Here is a 19,247-nt window from a genome sequence, read left to right as displayed (position 1 = left end):
AAAAAATTCACTAGGTCCAGTTTAATTCCCAGGAAACTGCAAGCCCCCTGCTCTCCCATTTCACCCTCACTGAAATTGTTCACTTCCTTAAATTACTCTTGAGTCTAAAAAGCACTGGTGGTTTTGTGAAGAAATTGGAACACTTGTACTTTGTTGGTGGGAATGTAAAGTGGTACAGTCACAGTAGTCCCTCAAAATATTAAAAACAGAATTACCATATGATCCAGCAATTCCACTCCTGGGTATATATATGCTCCAAAGAACTGAAAGCAAGGACTCAAAAGAATCCTTGACACTCATGTTCAGAGCTGCATTAGTCACAAGAACCAAAAGACAGAAGCAACACAAGAGTCCATCAACAGATAAATGGACAAACATAATGTGGTATACAGAATATTATTCAGACTTTAAAAAGAAAGGAAACTGTGACACATGCTACAATAAAGATGAACCCAAAATGCCATTACGCTAAATGAACGAAGCCAAATACTATCTGATTCCACTTATGTGAGGCACTGAGAGGAGTCAAAATCATAGACAGAAAGTAGAACAGTGCGTACCAGAGGCTGGGGGATAGGAGGAGTGGGAAGTTATTAGTTAATGGATATAGTGTTTCAATTTTACAGGATAAAAACAGTTCTGGAGACAGATGGTAGTGATGGTTGTAGGACAATGTAAATGTATTTATCAGTACAGAAGTGAACACTTCAAAATGGCAAAGATGGTAAATTTCATGTTACATATTTTACCAGAATTAAATTTTTTAAAAGAATATTTTTTAAAAAAAGAAAAAAAAAAAACCTATTCCCAAAGCTAAGCCCCTCTGGAGGAGGGCATGGCAAACCACTCCAGTATTCTTGCCTGGAGAATTCCATGGACAGAGGAGCCTGGTGGGCTACAGTCCATCAGATCGCAAAGAGTTGGACATGAAAGACCGCTTAACATTTCCACTTCACTTTCTCCTGTTTAAGGCCACTGGCGTCTCTTAGCTGGTTGGTTACTCTTCAGCTTAACTGGTCTTCCTGCTCGAATCCATTCTCCAGAGGACAACCAAAGTGAGGTTCCAATAAAACTATGAGCATACATCTGTAGGCCCATATCATCTCAACTTTGTTTTAGGAAAACTAGTTAACCGGGCCTGAATACAGCCACAGTGAGACCACTTAACGGGCCGAGACGCTCAGTGACACAAAGTCTGAATGCTAACCACTAACTCTTGCTCTGAGATGGCTTCATGGAGGTGAAGACTGTCCACCGCAATGCCACCCTCACTTTGCTGCTGCTGCTGCTAAGTCGCTTCAGTCATGTCCAACTCTGTGCAACCCCACAGACGGCAGCCCACCAGGCTCCCCCATCCCTGGGATTCTCCAGACAAGAACAATGGAGTAGGCTGCCATTTCACTTTGCTGGCTACGTCTAAATACCTACACCTCGATTTCCCTCACTCTCTTTCAGGTTTTGCTATGAATTCAATTCTTCCACGGGAGAAAATGATTCACTAAATTGAATCCAACATAGGATTTACAATTCTGTTGCCATTTCTCACCCAAAGGAAATGAGTGTAGTTCAATCACCTGTTCCTTAGCATGTTTCTGTTGCTCTCTTCTTTTGCGTTCTTCTTCATCTACTTTGCTGATAACAATATATCGCTCTTTCTAAAAGACATAAAGGAGATATACAATTTTCTGGAAGCTACCTGACCCTCCTCACCCTCTGAAATTCAGGTTCTGCTACCATTAGAGGTTATAATTTTTATCAGTGCACAGTCTTTCAGGGGCTAAAGACACTCAAAGTATCTTGAAATGCCACCAAAAGTTGAGTTGTTGCTTTACAAACTAGAATTCGTCTCCATGTTTCCACAACAGTTTCCTATGATTTATTAATTCACCCCAATAGAGTCAATTATAAATATCAAGAGCCTGTGACAGTAAGACACTCCATGATGGACACTAAGATGTTGCATTTGAACACGAATTTCAAAGTAGTTGGTTTTGAAATAAAAATTCTATGTAACCCATATAAATTTGAATCATATTATATACCTAAAACTAATACTGGTAAGTCAACCATACCTCAATTTTTTAAATTTCTATATCATTTCTCATTAACATAAAAGAAAAATCCTGGATTTTCCAGTAACCTGTCGGATAACTAGCATCTTCTTTCTCACACTGCATTCTCGATCAATCAAACACCACAAAATCTCCTGTGTCAAAGTTTGAGATTTATCTTCTAGCAAGATTTAATTTATGTAATCTCTTATTTAATTAGACATCTCACTTAAGAACACGAACTAAATTCTAAAACTCTATAGTTCTGTCAAAGGAACCCACCATCAGCCCAACACTACCCATTTCGGTTCTATCACTGCTCTCCGGGAAGACATGATGACAGAATGCTGATGCCCCAGATTCTAAAACCGAATTTTAGTGGCCCATGTGACAAGGAGCAATTACTACATGAGTACCATGCATATCAGCTTTCTGTGATGATGAGAACGTGTACCAACATTTGCATGCTCTCAAGTTTACAAAGTTCAGTTCCATCTACTACTTTTTAAAAAGCTGTGAGACAACAGAGCTTATCATTACCACAGTCATGCATGGATTTACAAATGAGGAAACTGAGGCTAGCAGCGGGGAAATGACTTGTCCAATGTCACCCAGCTCATATGTATGGGAGCCAACTCTGACTTTCAACTTCTTGATCTGATTGCACTTTGTACTTGAATATTGTGGCACTGGTTCAATGCATTTAATGTTGCCCTGGATAAGCCTTGGGGTTACCTTTTCGGTTTCTAAAGTCTCAACATGAATGCCTTTGGGATACCTAAAGGAAAGAAAGAAAACATGATTATCAGTAGATGAGATAATGACAGCTAAGACCCTAAAGGACTTTTAAAACAACTTTATAGCTATAATTTCATTACATCAGTTTTATTGAGTATGCAATAAATATTACTACAAGGAAGACTGTAGAGTAAGCCTATTCCATAATATTTCAGTTTTCAAATGTTTCCCCATCTCTGCTCTTAGAATACAGCAATGTATCTGATTTCAAATTAAGTTTTTAGGACTTAGGCAGTTTCTGAAATGTCAGGCATCATATAATACAGACAACACATTACCTCACAGTCAAATCTTGCTTCTAAATGTCACAATGCTTACTTCCTAAGTGAAAAATTTTGAAGGTCTTTTTGGATGGTCTGGGGCACACACAGGGGAGGTTTGAGATGAGTAACTCTGTGGTAAGCTGGCACAGTAGTTGGCATCTGCCAAGGAGAGGAATCTGGAATCCACAGGGAGTATGTTGCAAGGATAACATGAGAGGAAAGGAGCCTGATCAAATAATAATGGCCCTTTTCCTAGTCTGGTCAAAGTAAATTCTTTGTACATGCCACTGGCAGATTCTAACGAAAGAACAAAAACCCCAAACAAAGTTGAATGCAAACGTCCATCTGTTCAATCCTGACATTCAACTGCTAAGTTAAGAGATTCACTTGAAAATATAATTAAACTAATGGAAACACCTCCAGAAAAAAACACATACAAAATTTTGGATATTATTTCAGGAGATTCAGGCATCCTGAAATCCACCCATGGTCTAATCCCTGCTTTAGAAAAAGCATTCACCTTTCACTTAATCTAATTTATTTCAATATTTCTTATAAACAGCAAAAGTATGAAATTAAAAATTCTGTGTACAATGCTACTGAAATATAGTAAAGAAGGCAGCCTAATATAATTAAATATTTTAAGCTGCATAAATTAAAAAGTTAACATAAATGACAAGAATCTAAATAAAAATTACCCTGTTTCAAAAAAGAAAAACAAAGAGCATTCACCTGAGTATTTCCCAGGTCTTAAAGCCAAATCTTTATCATATACCTTCAAAGAACAAAAATAATACTATAATTTAGGATACACCAAGTTGATCATTAAAAAACTGTAAAGCCTTTACAGCAGCTACTAAGAAGCAAGAGCAAATAAATTAAGCAGGTATTTAACTTAAGAAATGGAGGGGGGGGGGGGAACAGTAATAAAATGAAGCACTGCCCAAGAACATGGTATGATCAAGTCACCAAAACCAGCAGAACATCAAAAATGAAATAAAGGCTAAAAAACTGCATTTAATTTTTTAATTCTGGGTCCCTCACAGAACACTCATGTATAATTTAAACACTTACTTCCAGCTCAAAGTCTGATAAATCAGTTTTCTTTGGAACCTACGAAAACAAGTGAAAGGTATTAATTTGCAATCTTTGAAGGAAAATTCAAACTGACCAAGCACTGATTGGGAAAGACCATGTAGAGGCTTCATTAGAAATGACAGTTAACAAGCAAAAAAGAACAGAGGATGATTGAGGTGGGAGAATTCCTCACCACTTTTCTTATCAAAATGCTCTTTACTGGGACTTCCCTGGTGGTCCAACGGTTAAGAATCCACTTTTCAATGGAGAGGACTTGGGTTTGATCCCTAGTCAGGGAACTAAGATCCTATATGCTGAGGGGCAATTCAGCCCACACACCACAACTAGAGAGATGCACTCAAGCTGCAACCAGAGAAGCCCGTGTGCCGCAACCATGTCACCACACAGCCTAATTAATGAATTGAATGAAAAAGTGAAAGTCGCTCAGTCATGTCCAACTCTTTGCAACCCCATGGAACAGTCCATGGAATTCTCCAGGCCAGAATAATGAAGTAGCCATTTTCTTCTCCAAGAGAATTAATGAACGGAAAATGCTCTTTATCATTGCTATTATTATACTGCCTTTATAGAAGAGGCAGAAGTCCTTATCTAACCAAAATATTACCTCCTGTGGTTGTATGAAGAGAATTTTAAGTAGACAAATGCATTAAAACACTTCTGTGAAGCTAGTCACAATGTAAAAGGAAGGAAAGCAGGCTGTTTCAGTTACTGACTCTTTGAAACACCGATGCTTTTTACTGTAGAGAGAAATGAAAAGGACAGAAATAGCCTAACAATGGATTCTGCTCTTCTGAAGCCTTTCTGTATGAAGCACAAATCAAGGCTACAATAATTACGCCACTCTTGAGCATGACTTAAAGCAAAGGTGCACAACAGTTTTCTTCCCTCCAGGACAGGACAAAGCACTCATTCAGTGTCTCAATATACCATGGTCCCCACTGCGTTAATGCTAAAGTTAGTGCTGAAATCTTGGGAACATACCTATAATAAAAAGACTATTTATGAATGTTTTTAAGAGACCAAGGGAGAGCACATGCCAGAAATCATCTACCTTTTCCAAAAAAGAACAACTGAAAACATTCAAGGCAACTGACCCAGTACATGGTTCTAAATCCAAGTTCTTGTTTTCTTCACTTTGTAATAAATCTTCTATTTTCTCTCTGAAGAATTAGAATAAAAACATGACCATCAGCATCATTAAGGAATGAAGTCATTAATCAACAGAACCACCATACTCAAAAGCAATATAACATATGACAATGTAATTTTACCAAATCATAACTTTTTAGTTCAGTAAGGCTTAAAATGCTTTACTTTGGCAGATTCTTTCTGTCATTGTTATTAATGAGTTAGTGACAACTTCTCAAGGATTCATTGATACAAGTGATTTACATTTTTACTTTCCTGGTAAAGTAGTTCTGTTGTTCAGTCACTAAGTCATGTCCAACTCTTCTTGGCAACATGGACTGCAGCACTCCAGGCTTCCCTCTCCCTCACCATCTCTCAAAGTTTGCCCAAGTTCATGTCCCCTGAATTAGTAATGCCATTCAACCATCTCATCCTCTGTCACCCTCTTCTCGTTCTGCCTTCAATCTTTCCCAACATCAGGGTCTTTTCCAATGAGTCAGCAGTTACACTGATAACTAAACTGAGCAAAACCAGACGCTCCTCCCGTGGCACATTTGCTTGTTAGAAACTTCACCACAACAGGAAAAAAAACACAGATGTGTTGCAATATCTGGATGTGCCTCTGCCTTCGGGGGAACAGTGGCTGTCAGTCCTCTGGTCCCCCCAAGAGGTCTGCCCACTTGCCAAGGCAGTCTCTGGCCGGGTGACACATGGCGATTCTGCACACAGTACACAGAGCTCAGTTTACAACTGACAGTAGAAGGTTGGATGGTATCACCAACTCAATGGACATGAGTTTGAGCTAACTTTGGGAGACAGTGGAGGACAGAAAAGCCTGGCATGCTGCAGTCCATGGGGTCGCAAAGGGACAGACACAACTTAGCAACTGAACAACAACATATAACACAAACTCAGGTATGCCACAATTAAATCCTGCCCTCACATCACACTTCTGTGTGCACTGTATGTGGGTAGCACAAGCCTGAGATACAGGCATCAATCCTGCCCCCAAGACACACGTCTCATCGCATGTCTGGTTTCAGTTTAGGAACTTACACCACTTGGTCAATAAACTTCTTCTGATCGTCAGGAATGGTCACGGGACACTTTGAAGTGTTAGGAGACGTGTAGGACAGAGCACCTGCACCGTTGGACTGCGAACGCTTCTCATCATACTGCTCTCTTAACTGTCTTTCTTCTTCCTGGTTTAAGTACGGAATTCCTGAACAGAATTTTTAAAAGCGTGCATTAGCAGAGATCACTGTTTATCGTAAAAAAATTTTGTAACAAACCACAGAGACTAAAAGACTCGGGAAAGACCATATTTGACTACAGCTCAAAAAAAAAAATCCAATGGAAAAAGCAAGTGATTTTGAAATGTGTGTGTCTATTTCCCTCACTCCGTGTGCTCGTTCATTCATTCATCTCTCAACAGGCTGTGACTTGGCATGCACACTGTGCCAGGCACTGTACCAGGCACCGCTGAGCTAATGATGAACAAGGGAGATGCATCCTGCTCGCTAGTGAAGGGAACACCTTAGGACAACCAGAGGAGGCCACCAGGCAGGAGGACCCAAAAGGGGAGCATGGATCAGACATGCAAGAGCTGAGGGAAGAGTATTTCAGGCGCGGAACAGGCATAAATGCCTAAAGGACAGAAATGCTTTGGACTGTTCCACGAACAGTTCCAGAAGAAGGAAGCTGTAAGCAGGAGAACGGAGTAATGTCAGGCTGGACAGGATGGGGCAAGGTTACACGGGCCTTTAGAGGCCATGGTAAGAATTTTCATATTCTAAGAACAAGAGGATGCTATTGGAAGGTTTTAAGCACAATAATCACATTATCTGCTCCATATTTTCATGTGCTTTTAAAAAAATATTTATTTATTTTTGGCTGCACTGGGTCTTCACTGCTGCGCACGGGCTCTCCCCAGTTGCGGACAGCAGAGGCTACTCTCTAGCTGCAGCAGGCACAGCTCTAGAACTCACTCAGGTTCAGTAGTTGTGAGGTGTGGGCTAGTTGCCCTATTGCATACAGAATCTCCCTGGACCAGGGATCGAACCCATGTGCATTGCAAGATGGATTCTTAACCACTAGACCACCACGGAAGCCCTGCTCCATGTTTTTAAAAGACCACCTGGACTCCTATAAGAATTGAAGTAGGGAGGTTAGCCAGAAGGAACTGTCCACTGTGGTTGTCCAGGCAGGAGATAACCACTTAGATCAGAGATCAGTACACCTTTCCTTAAAGGGACAAACAATAAACATTTTAGGCTTATGGGCCATATGGAGATCTCTGTGGCAACATAAGATCTCAACATCTTTCCAACATGAAAACAGCCATACACAGTGGCTAAATAAATGGACATGGTTGTCCCAATAAAGCCAAAAGCTACCTCCTGGATATATTAAATCATCTAGGGATATACATATAAATGAAAAGCTACAAATAAAAGCCTAAAGCTCAGGAGAAAGGTGTTGAGATACAAATTTAGGTGTCATCAGGATGAAGGGAGGCATTACAAGTCATGGGACAGTTAACAAACTGTGGAACCAATGATGAAGTTAGAAAATCATCATTTGCCAGCAACAATAATTGTCTCAAGCAAGACTCATCAGTGGATGCTAAACCTAACTGAAAAAGTATGATCAACATTACAAACACCAAAAGCTACACAACAATATGTATGTACTTAATACCAGCCAACTGTATACTTAGAAATAATTAACAGATGATGCACGTGTGTTTTTCTAAAAGTAAAAAGAAAAGCTATAATCAGCAGTAACTTGGCTCACTGGTGCCACGTTCTCCTGATATGATGCATTGAGCACACATCTGCAGTATCCCTGCCCGAGAGGAATGGACGCCTGTAGACCTGGCTGAGGAAACATAAAAGTCCCAATTGAGGGGCATGCCACAAACTAGCCTCCGCTACAAAATACTGTCAAGGCACTGAAATCAAAGACAAACTGAGAAATTGTTCTGGACTGTAAAAGAGCAAAGAGATACGACAGCTTAAATGCAGCATGTGAGCCCAGACTGAATCTGGACGGGGAGTAGTTGTTTTTCTCTTTTAATCTAAGTAGCAAAACTTATATACATTAGGTTTGTAAACGAGGTAACAGTACTGGAGCAACATCCATCTCCTAATTTGGATTACTGTACTGTGTAAGAGAAGGTACTTGTTTTTAGGAAAATGCACACTGAAGTAGTTAGGAATAAAGAAACGTCATGTCTAGAACTTACTCAAAAATGGTTTGGGGGAAAAAATTATACACACGCATGTAATGAGAGAAAGGATGACAAGGCAAACAGTATAATGCCAACGTTGAGGAAACTGGAGGGCAGGTACCAGGAATTCTCTGAGGTATTTTGGCAACATTTATAAAGTCTGAGGTTATTTCAAAATAAGAATTTAATAATAAAAAGTAAATGAAACCATGGAATATATGAGACTAACACTGAAGCCAGGCGAGATGAAAAAGAGTCAGTCAGGATGCAGAGGAGGCCAGAGGACGGCAGGAGGAAAAGCACAGAACGAAGAGTCTGAGAGTCGGGGAGAGCGTCAGGGGAGGAGGGCGCAATCGCCCGGTCAGATCCCGCCAAAGGCGGAGTGAGGGCAAAAAGGATCCACAAGGTGTGAGATCCTGGCATATGACCTGACCGCAAGTCCGAGGAGGGGCGAGGACAGCAGACCAGCTCAGGTGGGTGAAGAGAAAACCAGAGGGGAAGAGGCAGGAACAGCAAGAGCAAACACCTCATTCAAGATGCCTTCCTCCTCCGAGTGGGAGCATCACAGGCCAGAAGGGACACTGGGGATGTGGAATCAAGTGAGGGGGATGGGTTTGCTTTGCTTAGAGTTATTCTGAGATAGAGATATCCCCACAGGCGTGATTCACCTTCACGTGCCACCTATTCCTTTGGTGGTCCGGTGAAATCTACAGGCCCTTCCTCAAATGATGTTTTCCAATGCATAAAATAAAATACACAAGATTATAAAGAAAAGTAATTAAATCAAAATAGTTACCAAGAACTTTTTTTTATATCTATGATATAGTAATATAAGATACCAGCTTCCTGGTCAACACATTAAATTAAGAAGACCTAACGGCAGGGACTTCCCCACTGGTCCTACGACTCTCTGCTCCCAATCTAGGGTTCAATCCTTAGTCAGGGAACTAGATCTGGCATGCCATAACTGAGAGTTCACACGCTGCAACAAAGATCGAAGATTCCAAGCGCTGCACTAAGACCTGGTGCAGCCAAATAAGTAAATTAAATACATTAAAAAAAATTTTTAAAGACCTAATGGCAGGTGAAATAACTACAATAACTTCAAAGTACTGACGAAGGCAAACAATATTCAAGATATCTGCCAAAACGAAAATGCCATTTGAAGATACCTAGGATTTCACTTGAGGACAAACTTCCTGCTACTGCTAATGCGGCTGGGTTGTTGCCTACATTCCCAACAGAAGAAATGAACAGATTCAGTCCAAGGTTAGACAAAAATATAGATGTCAACTCCTCACTGCCTTCCCCAGATTCACAGATTCCGGAACTCTATCTATGGCAGGAAAGTGGCCCATGGACTAGATTAGGGAGCTCTGCACTAAAAGAATGTTTACAAAGGTTGATGGAGTGATCAGCAGAGAAGGGAAAACACCCAGCAGACAGAAGGGCAAACTGGAAGAGCCAGTGCCTGACACAAAGGGAGGGACTAGCCTTCTAAGGAACACCTGTGAAAAGGCCAGGCCCAGGCTCAGCGGGGAGATCTGTGGGTCTGGTGGTAAGAACACAAACTGGCTCTTGCCTGCTGGCTTCTATTTTCATTGAGGCATGACCAGCAGCTGAGAGGGAGGCCTGGAGAGAGATGGTAAAAATACAGATATTTCAGAAAGTCAGAAAGGGAATTTCTAAGTCAGAAAAGTAGGATTTCTGAGCATGATGGAGTCCTTACTTGATGCTTGTGCTCATGAATTTAAAGTAACCAATGGGCTCAGGTCTGTCCCATTTTACTGCAATACTCAGATGCTCAGGAAGAGAGAAAGTGAATGATCAGAACCAACTAAGCCCGGGACTTAGCTAGACGAGTTCAATATGCGGAGAGGAGCAAGGGGAAGAAGAAAGGATAATAACGGACCAGGTGGACAAGGAGCGAAGTCTAGACCAGAGAGTAGAAGGTAACTGACAGTGAGAAAGCAACAGAGATCAACCAGCTGCTGAAATGAGGTAGCCAAGTGGATGTGAAGGACGAGAGGAGGCGCTGTCAAGGAGAAATGATGGAGGCGGGCACAGTGCCTGCTGATAAGACCCATGAAGCCACTAACGGAGTGGACAGCTAAGGGGAGGCAGAAGCGAGGACTGCTGACCACCCGGGAGCACACGCGACAGAGCTTTTGCAGGTGCTCCGTGTGGATGCTGGAGTCACCTGAAAGGAGGAGAGAGGTAGGAAGAGAGAGCAAAATGAGCCAAAGTCTAGGCCTCTGGTGAAGGCCATGCCCAGGACGTCAGCAGAAGGGGGATGGCAGAGCTGGTTACACAGCCCTGGGAAGAGCCGTGGCTCCTGAGAAGAACTCAGATGGGCTGAAGGTGGCAGGTCTACCGCCCGGCTGCACAAACAGAGCTGAAACCATCCGTGCTTGGGAGAATGGTAACCGCAGTCACCTGGTTCCACTTCAGACAAGGAAGTCAGAGGTACTTCCAAGGAGACTGCCAGAAGGAAAGGTTCTGGCATGTGCAAACCCTAGAGTGGAAAAATTTAATAAGGAAGAGAAGTGAAGGTCTGGGTCAGATTTAAAGCACAGGGATAAGAGTCTCAGTAATAACAGATGGCCTGGGAGGCCTGATGCAGTTGTGACTAAAATACTCCAAGGTCTGACTACAAAACTAGAAAATGAAGCATCCTCCTATTTAGCTGTTTCTCTCCTTCTATGAAAATAAAATCATCAGGCTGGATAACACATTCATAGGAATCTGGTATTTCCTTCAAAACATTTCTGCGATAAGACTTCCCAGATGGTCCAGTGGTTAAGACTCCACGCTTCCAACACAGGGGACACAAGTTCCATCCCTGGTCAGGGAACTAAGATCCCACATGCCACACAGTGCACCAGAAAAAACAAATTGCACACATTCCATCATAGTGCTCTAACTACATGTGGAATTTGTATTTTATAGTGGCTTTCAGAGTCAAGCATGAGCCACAGGGAATAAAATTACTTTGTTATACCCAAACTGTGTTACCCAGTGGGTATACCCAATAGGTTAAGTAAGCAGTTTGGATTCAAAATTTTTTAGCATTTCCCAAAATCAAAATCATCAGTAGATATGAAGACACAGCACCACTGAAGCAATTAACAGACAACAAGACATGGTCCTAAAGACCCTACAAGGAGATCATGCTGAGGCAGAGAGATTGTAGTTGAAGTCTATGTTCTAGAACCTTTGCTGAGAAATATCTCCTCTCCTACCTCACTCAGTAACACATCCACCATGGGAAAGAACACAGTTTACAAGAACAGTTAAGTGGAAAGTAGTTACTGACCTTAGAGCAGCAGGCACTTAATACTGCTGGGAACACGAGAGGCTTTCCCAGGCACTTTCCGGGAAATAAATGAATGGAGGAAAAAAAAGCCACTCTGACGTGCTTCAATGTCCAGCGTTCATTAATTAAATATTTAACAATCACCTCTCTGAGGGATCGTGCCCTATGCTGGGGATAAGGACTAGGACTTGGTCTTCCCAACCCGCCAGGCTGCTGGTCAGCACATCACACCAGCAAATTAGCCATCAGAACTGAATTTTTTCCTCCAAAGACCATCACGGTATTACTGAAACACGGCTGTTTTTGAAAAAGCGACACTGGAGCACTTGTCTCAGTGAAAGACAACGGGGACACATACCCCACGGGGAGTCTGCCAGGCAACTGAGTCACACCAGTAACAGCACAAGCTCCACTCAATGAGTCTGGGGGCTCAAGAGGCCTCACTGGAGCTGAACGAGGCAGCAGCTCCTCTCCTGTGCCCTTCATGCTCGACCAGGCCTTCAGGAGTGGGGCACAATGAGAACTTTAATGGCTGCATTGGCTGGAATGGAAATCCGAGACCCTGTCTCAGACAGTACGCACTGAAAGATAATTCTCAACCGAATCCAGATTTACAAGCTCTGAAGAGAGGTCACATGTAATCTTACCGTTGCGAAAAACTTTATTAAAATCAAATCCTTGGCTTGCTAGAAAGTCAATGCTTGAGCTCTGAAACAAGAGTAAATAGAACATGCATTTCAGTGAGGTCCGTGGCAGGTGTGTGAACAGAGGCAGAGAAAGAACTCTGGGGAGTAAACAAAGGCAACCAGGCAAGGGGGCAGCATGCCACGGGTCAGAGGACAAGGGGTTTCTACTCCATGGCTGCTGAACTGTCCACTCATTCACTTCAACTATCTGGGCTTCTCCCTTATAGTTTGTAAGAGGAATATCCTTTGTTACCCAACACTGAAAATTTTACTTGGTGAACATATATTCTCCCAATAGACAGAAAACTCCTGAATAAAAATTAAATGTATTTCTATTATCTCACCCCAGGTTCAAGTTTAAGGGAACAAATGTGCAAACTATAAGGTATCAATATTCACTTCAAATTAGATTCTGGAAGCCCAAAATAACTGGATGTTCTTTACATTCAACAACATAATATAGAAAAATTCCCAGTAAAGAGACTTATTAAATACATATTTCAAAGTCAAAATATAAACGTAAACGTAGCAAAAATATCAAGTAAGTAACAATACGCAAGAATGGGGAAATTTTCACAAAGTCCTTACTCAACTGGCTGAAGAGTGGAAAACATCACTGAGCTTCTCTAATTTTATTCTTGTTTTAAGTCAGAACAGCCTTGTCGAACTCAATGGAACTATGAGCTGTGCTGTGCAGGGCCACCAAAGACACAACGGTCATGGTGGAGAGTTCTGACAAAACATGGTCCACTGGAGAAGGGAATGGCAAACCACTCCAATTTCTTGCCTTGAGAACCCCATGAACAGTATGAAAAGGGAAAAAGATATGTGACACTGAAAAATGAAATTCCCACGTCGGTAGGTGTCCAATATGCTACTGGAGAGGAGTGGAGAAATAACTCCACAAAGAATGAAAAGAAGAAGCCAAAGAGAAAACAATGCCCAGCTGCAGATGTGACTGGTGATGGAAGTCTGATGCTGTCAAGAGCAATACTGCATAGGAATCTGGACTGTTAGGTCCATGAATTAAGGTAAATTAGAAGTGGTCAAACAGGAGATGGCAAGAGGGAACATCGATATTTTAGTAATCAGTGAACTAAAACAGACTGGAATGGGTGAATTTAACTCAGATGATGACTGTATCTACTACTGTGGGCAAGAATCCCTTAGAAGAAATGGAGTAGCCCTCACGGTCAACAAGAGTCTGAAATGCAGTACTTGAGTGCAGTCTCAAAAATGAGAGAACGATCTCTGTTCGTATCCAAAGCAAAACATTCAATATCATAGTAATCCAATCTATACCCCAACCAGTAATGCTGAAGGTGAAGTTGAATGGTTCTATGAAGACCTACAAGACATTCTAGAACTAACACTCAAAAGAGATGTCCTTTTCATCATAGGGGACTGGAATCCAAAAGTAGGAAGTCAAGAGATACCTGGAGTAACAGTCAAATTTGGCCTTGGAGTACAAAATGAAGCAGGGCAAAGGCTAATAGAGTTTTGCCAAGAGAACGCACTGGTCAAAGCAAACACCCTCTTCCAACAACACAAGAGAAAACTACATATGGACATCACCAGATGGTCAACACCGAAATCACACTGATTATATTCTTTGCAGCCAAAGATGGAGAGGCTCTGTAACAGTCACCAAAAACAAGACCAGGAACCAACTGTGGCTCAGATCATGAACTCCTTAATGCCAAATTCAGACTTAAATTGAAGAAAGTAGGGAAAACCACTAGACAACTCATGTATGACCTAAATCAAATCCCTTACAATTATACACCAGAAGTGACAAGTAGATTCAAGGGATTCGATATGATAGACAAGAGAGCCCGAAGAACTATGGACAGAGGTTTGTAACATGTACAGGAGGCAGTGAGCAAGACCATCCCCAAGAAAAAGAAATGTAAAAAGGCAGAATGGTTGTCTGAGGATGTCTCACAGATAGCTGAGAAAAGAAGAGAAGCTAAAGGCAAAGGAGAAAAGGAAAGATACACCCATTTGAATACAGAGTTCCAAAGAATAGCAAGGAGAGATAAGAAAGCCTTCCTCAGTGATCAATGCAAAGAAATAGAGGAAAACAACAGAATGGGAAATACTAGAGATCTCTTCTAGAAAAACAGAGATACCAAGGGAATATTTCATGCAAAGATGGGCACAGTAAAGGACAAAAATGGTATGAACATAACAGAAGCAGAAGATATTAAGAGGAGGAGGCAAGAATACACAGAAGAACTATACAAAAAAGATCTTCATGACCCAGATAACCACAATGGTGTGGTCACTCACCTAGAGCCAGACATCCTGGAATGTGAAGTCAAGTGGTCCTCAGGGAGCATCACTACAAACAAAGCTAGTGGAAGTGATGGAATTCCAGTTGAGCTATTTCAAATCCTAAAAGAGGATGCTGTGAAAGTGCCACACTAGATATGCCAGCAAATTTGGAAAACTCAGCAGAGGCCACGGGACTGGAAAAGGTCGGTTTTCATTCCAATTCCAAAGAAGGACAACACCAAAGAATATTCAACCTACTGCAAAACTGTACTTATCTCACATGCTAGCAAAGTAATGCTCAAAATTCTCCAAGCCAGGCTTCAACAGTATGGTAACCATGAACTTCCAGATGTCAAGCTGGACTTAGAAAAGGCAGAAGAACCAGAGATCAAATAGCCAACATCTGCTGGATCATCAAAAAAGCAAGAGAATTCCAGAAAAACATCTATTTCTGCTTTATTGATTATGCCAAAGCCTTTGACTATGTTCAGTTCAGTCGCTCAGTCATATTCGACTCTTTGCAGCCCCATAGACTGCAGGACACCAGGCCGCCCTGTCCATCACCAACTCCCAAAGTTTACTCAAACTCATGTCCATTGAGTCAGTGATGCCATCCAACCATCTCATCCTCTGTCATCCCCTTCTCCTCTCACTTTCTATCTTTCCCAGCATCAGGGTCTCTTTCAATGAGTCAAGTCCTTCGCATCAGGTGGCCAAAAGTATTAAGAGTTTCAGCTTCAGCATCAGCCCTTCCAATGAATATTTAGGACTGATTTCCTTTCGGATGGACTAGCTGGATCTCCTTGCTGTCCAAGGGGCTCTCAAGAGTCTTCTCCTACACTATAGTTCTAAAGCATCAATTCTTCAGCACTCAGCTTTCTTTATAGACCAACTCTCACAAACATACATGACTACTGGAAAAAACCATAGCTTTGACCAAACGGACCTTTGTTGGCAAAGTAATGTCTCTGCTTTTTAATATGCTAAAAGTAAACTAAAGAGCCTCTTGGTGAAAGTGAAAGAGGAAAGTGAAAAAACTGGCTTAAAACTCAACATTCAAAAAACGAAGATCATGGCATCCAGTCCCATGATTTTGGGCTCCAAAATCACTGCAGATGGTGACTGCAGCCATGAAATTAAAAGACACTTGCTCCTTGGAAGAAAACCTATGACTAATCTATACAGCATATTAAAAGGCAGAGGTGTTACTTTGCCAACAAAGGTCCATCTAGTCAAAGCTATGGTTTTTCCAGCAATCAGGTATGGATGTAAGAGGTGGACTATAAAGAAAGCTGAGTGCCAAAGAATTGATGCTTTTGAACTGTGGTGCTGGAGAAGACTCTTGAGAGTCCCTTGGACAGCAAGTCCAAGGGAGATCCAACCAGTCCATCCAAAAGGAAATCAGTCCTGAATATTCATTGGAAGGACTGATGCCAAAGCTGAAACTCCAATACTTTGGCCACCTGATACGAAGAACTGACTCATTGGAAAAGACCCTGATGCTGGGAAAGATTGAAGGCAGGAAGAGAAGGGGACAACAGAGGATGAGATGGTTGGATGGCATCACGACTCGATGAACATTGAGTTTGAGCAAGCTCCATGAGTTGGTGATGGACAGGGAAGCCTGGCGTACTGCAGTCGATGGGGTCTCAAAGAGTCGGACATAACTGAGCAACTGAAGTAACTAAATTCGGAACAGTTAAATATGACCCCTTATAGAGCGGCCCTTCCTGAGCCGTACTTGATGGTACACCATCAGTCTAGACTGAGGATGCTCTCCCAGTCCCAGTAAGCTCATCACCACATTCACTTTAGGGCTGCTGCCAAAGATGACGTCTTCTACATTAATGACTTCTTTATGATAACAGGCTTCCCTGGTGGCTCAGATGATAAAAAATCTGCCTGCCATTAAGAAGACCTGGGTTCACTCCCTGGGTCGGGAAGATCCCCTGGAAAAGGGAATAGCTACCCACTCCAGTGTTCTAGTCTGGAGAATTCCATGGACAGAGGAGTCTGGCAGGCTACAGTTCATGGGGTCACAAAGAGTCATACATGACTGAGCAACTAAGACAATGATAACAGAAAGGGAAATGTCTTGGGGTCTCTAATCTGAAGAAAGCTGAACTGGTCCTGGTCTGTTTTGATCCTTTGGGCCACAGAACTGACGGTGTGTTTCCCCCTTATCTTGGCTGATAGGAAGCTCAAGAGACAAGCTTCTGAAGTAAGCCAAAGGCAAGACTTTCTTTGGCATGAATTCTGTGTGCTAATCGTAACACAGTAATCACACCCTCATTTTTCTTTTCTTCTAATTTTTCACTTACTTATTTTTAAACTTAGGTTAAAAGGTTTTATATATTATATATACTGTTATGTACTTTATGTATCTTTATTACCTGACACAAGTTCTTTTAAAATATGAGCAACCTAATCAAATATACACGGGTATGTGCGTGCACGCACGCGCGCGCGCACACACACACACAAATATGGGCACATCATTTTCTATCATGTCCAAGTTTTCTGTGGTGTGAATAAGCAACCATTTCCCCTGTGTCTTCCCTCTTTATCCTGTTCTGAAATAAGACCCAGTGCCTTCTGACTTGGGCCATAAGCCCCTCTACCTTCCATGCCTGAGTATTCTTACAACTTTGCTCCCCTAATACCCATCACTGACAGAAACACCAAAAGATGGATTATGGAAAGGCATTTTTACCCCTCCTGTCACTAGACTCCAAAATATCCTAACTTTCTTCTTTAAAAATCAGAGTCAGAGATCACGTATCCCCTTTTTGAAGCTATTTATTTTCTACTCAAATAATACTCTTTAGACCGCACCAAAAAATGTACTCTATGCCACCGAACTTAAAGCCTTTTAAAATGGTAAATTTTAGGTTATGGATTTTTTTTTTTTACCATAATAAAGAAAAAGCATGTCAAACCAACAAACTTTATTTGTAATATTCTAAACACTATCTTTGGTTTGTCCTAAAAGTACCATTTTCAGGATTCAAAAGATAAGCATAGATATTAGGGGGGACAATCTGAGGCATCTATCAAACTTTTAAATCTGTAAGTTCTATGACTCATCAATTCCCCTCCTAGGAAAGCTATCCGATAAAAACATTCCTGGAGTTTAACCTGAAACTTAGTCTGTGACAACCTAGAGAGGTGGGATGGGGTGGGGGAGGAAGGGGAAGGACGTTCAAGAGAGAGGGGATATATGTACACTTATGGCTAATTCATGTTATTGTACGGCAGAAACCAATACAACATTGTAAAGCAACTATCGTCCGATTAAAAATAAATTTTAAAAATAGCTTTAAAAACATGTTGATTCAGCCAAAAAAAAAAAATTCCCATATACAACCAAGACACATGCACTTGGACACTGACTACAGCACTGCTTAAAACAGGGGGCCACTGGCAAACTGTCCAGTTCCAATTAGATTACAATACATCTGCATTATGAGGTATGAAGACATTGCGTTAAATGGAAAATGCAAGCTATATGAAATACGAATGTTACGATTTTGCGTATATTAAAGAAAAAACCTAAAACTGTGTATGTGTGTGTATATATATATGTAGACACAGGAGTATATGTATATATGGCACAAGAGGAGTGAAATGGGGAAAGAAGTGGCATGGGGGAAGAGGGGATTTAAAAAAGGAAACATTTTTTACTCTATAGACAGCAGCAGTGTCTTTTCACAACCATGTATATATTTTCCTCCATGAACTCAACTACAGATGTTCAGCCAGAGAAAAGAAGAACAGAAGAAAAAAGAAGTGAAGACAATGCAGATGCCTTGCAATTCACCTGGATGGGCACAAGCTCCAGGAGTGCGCATGGCTCTCAGGGGGTCTGTTCCTCCACAGCCTGCCTAGTGCGCATGGATCACTGTGTGTACAGATACTTAGTTTTCAGATAGCACACAGTAAGTTGTTTTGCTGCCCAATTCTCCCTGCTTTAAGGATAATAAAGGCTTTTTGAGATCGATTTTTAACTAGACACAATCTTCACCCTACTCACTGACTCTAGAAGCTAAGTTCCTTTTAAGATGCGACTCTGCTGTAGGCATAGAATTTTAAACAAGACAAAATCCATCTTAGATGGAGGACCAGAAAAAAAATTCAAAGATACTATCATTTACCTTATCCATATAATTGCCAAGTTTACTTACTCCCAACCTCTTCTCTGCGTTTGTTTTTCCAGAATACAGAACTGCACTATTTGAGCCCATTAATCTCTGGCCTGTCTTCAAGTCTATGATGTTTTTCTTTTTTTTAAGGAGTGGCAGGCTATTAGAACTGTATAAAGTGTTCCAGGTGTAGTCACAGGATGGTTTTGTATGATGGGTAGGGTTCTTCTGATCTGTCTCCAGTTGATTTCCTAGA

The 19,247-nt window shown here is 41.4% G+C and overlaps 1 protein-coding gene across 1 annotated transcript in view; it reads right to left on the bottom strand.

Moving 5' to 3' along the window:
* The window catches only part of PARN (poly(A)-specific ribonuclease), a 195,716-nt gene that overhangs the window by 169,791 nt on the left and 6,678 nt on the right, over positions 1-19,247 (bottom strand). The window contains exons 6-11 of the mRNA XM_068967772.1: positions 12,534-12,594; positions 6,395-6,560; positions 5,305-5,370; positions 4,187-4,225; positions 2,787-2,829; positions 1,575-1,655 (exon numbers count right to left, since the gene is read on the bottom strand). Of these exons, the coding sequence (XP_068823873.1) occupies positions 1,575-1,655; positions 2,787-2,829; positions 4,187-4,225; positions 5,305-5,370; positions 6,395-6,560; positions 12,534-12,594 (456 nt within the window). The remainder of the gene's footprint in view (positions 1-1,574; positions 1,656-2,786; positions 2,830-4,186; positions 4,226-5,304; positions 5,371-6,394; positions 6,561-12,533; positions 12,595-19,247) is intronic.

The sequence above is a fragment of the Capricornis sumatraensis genome, chromosome 3 (genome assembly GCF_032405125.1).
Source record: "Capricornis sumatraensis isolate serow.1 chromosome 3, serow.2, whole genome shotgun sequence".
Lineage (NCBI taxonomy): Eukaryota > Metazoa > Chordata > Mammalia > Artiodactyla > Bovidae > Capricornis > Capricornis sumatraensis.
The sequence above is the reverse complement of the archived record's forward strand: the minus strand, read 5'-3'. Positions and strand labels throughout refer to the sequence as shown.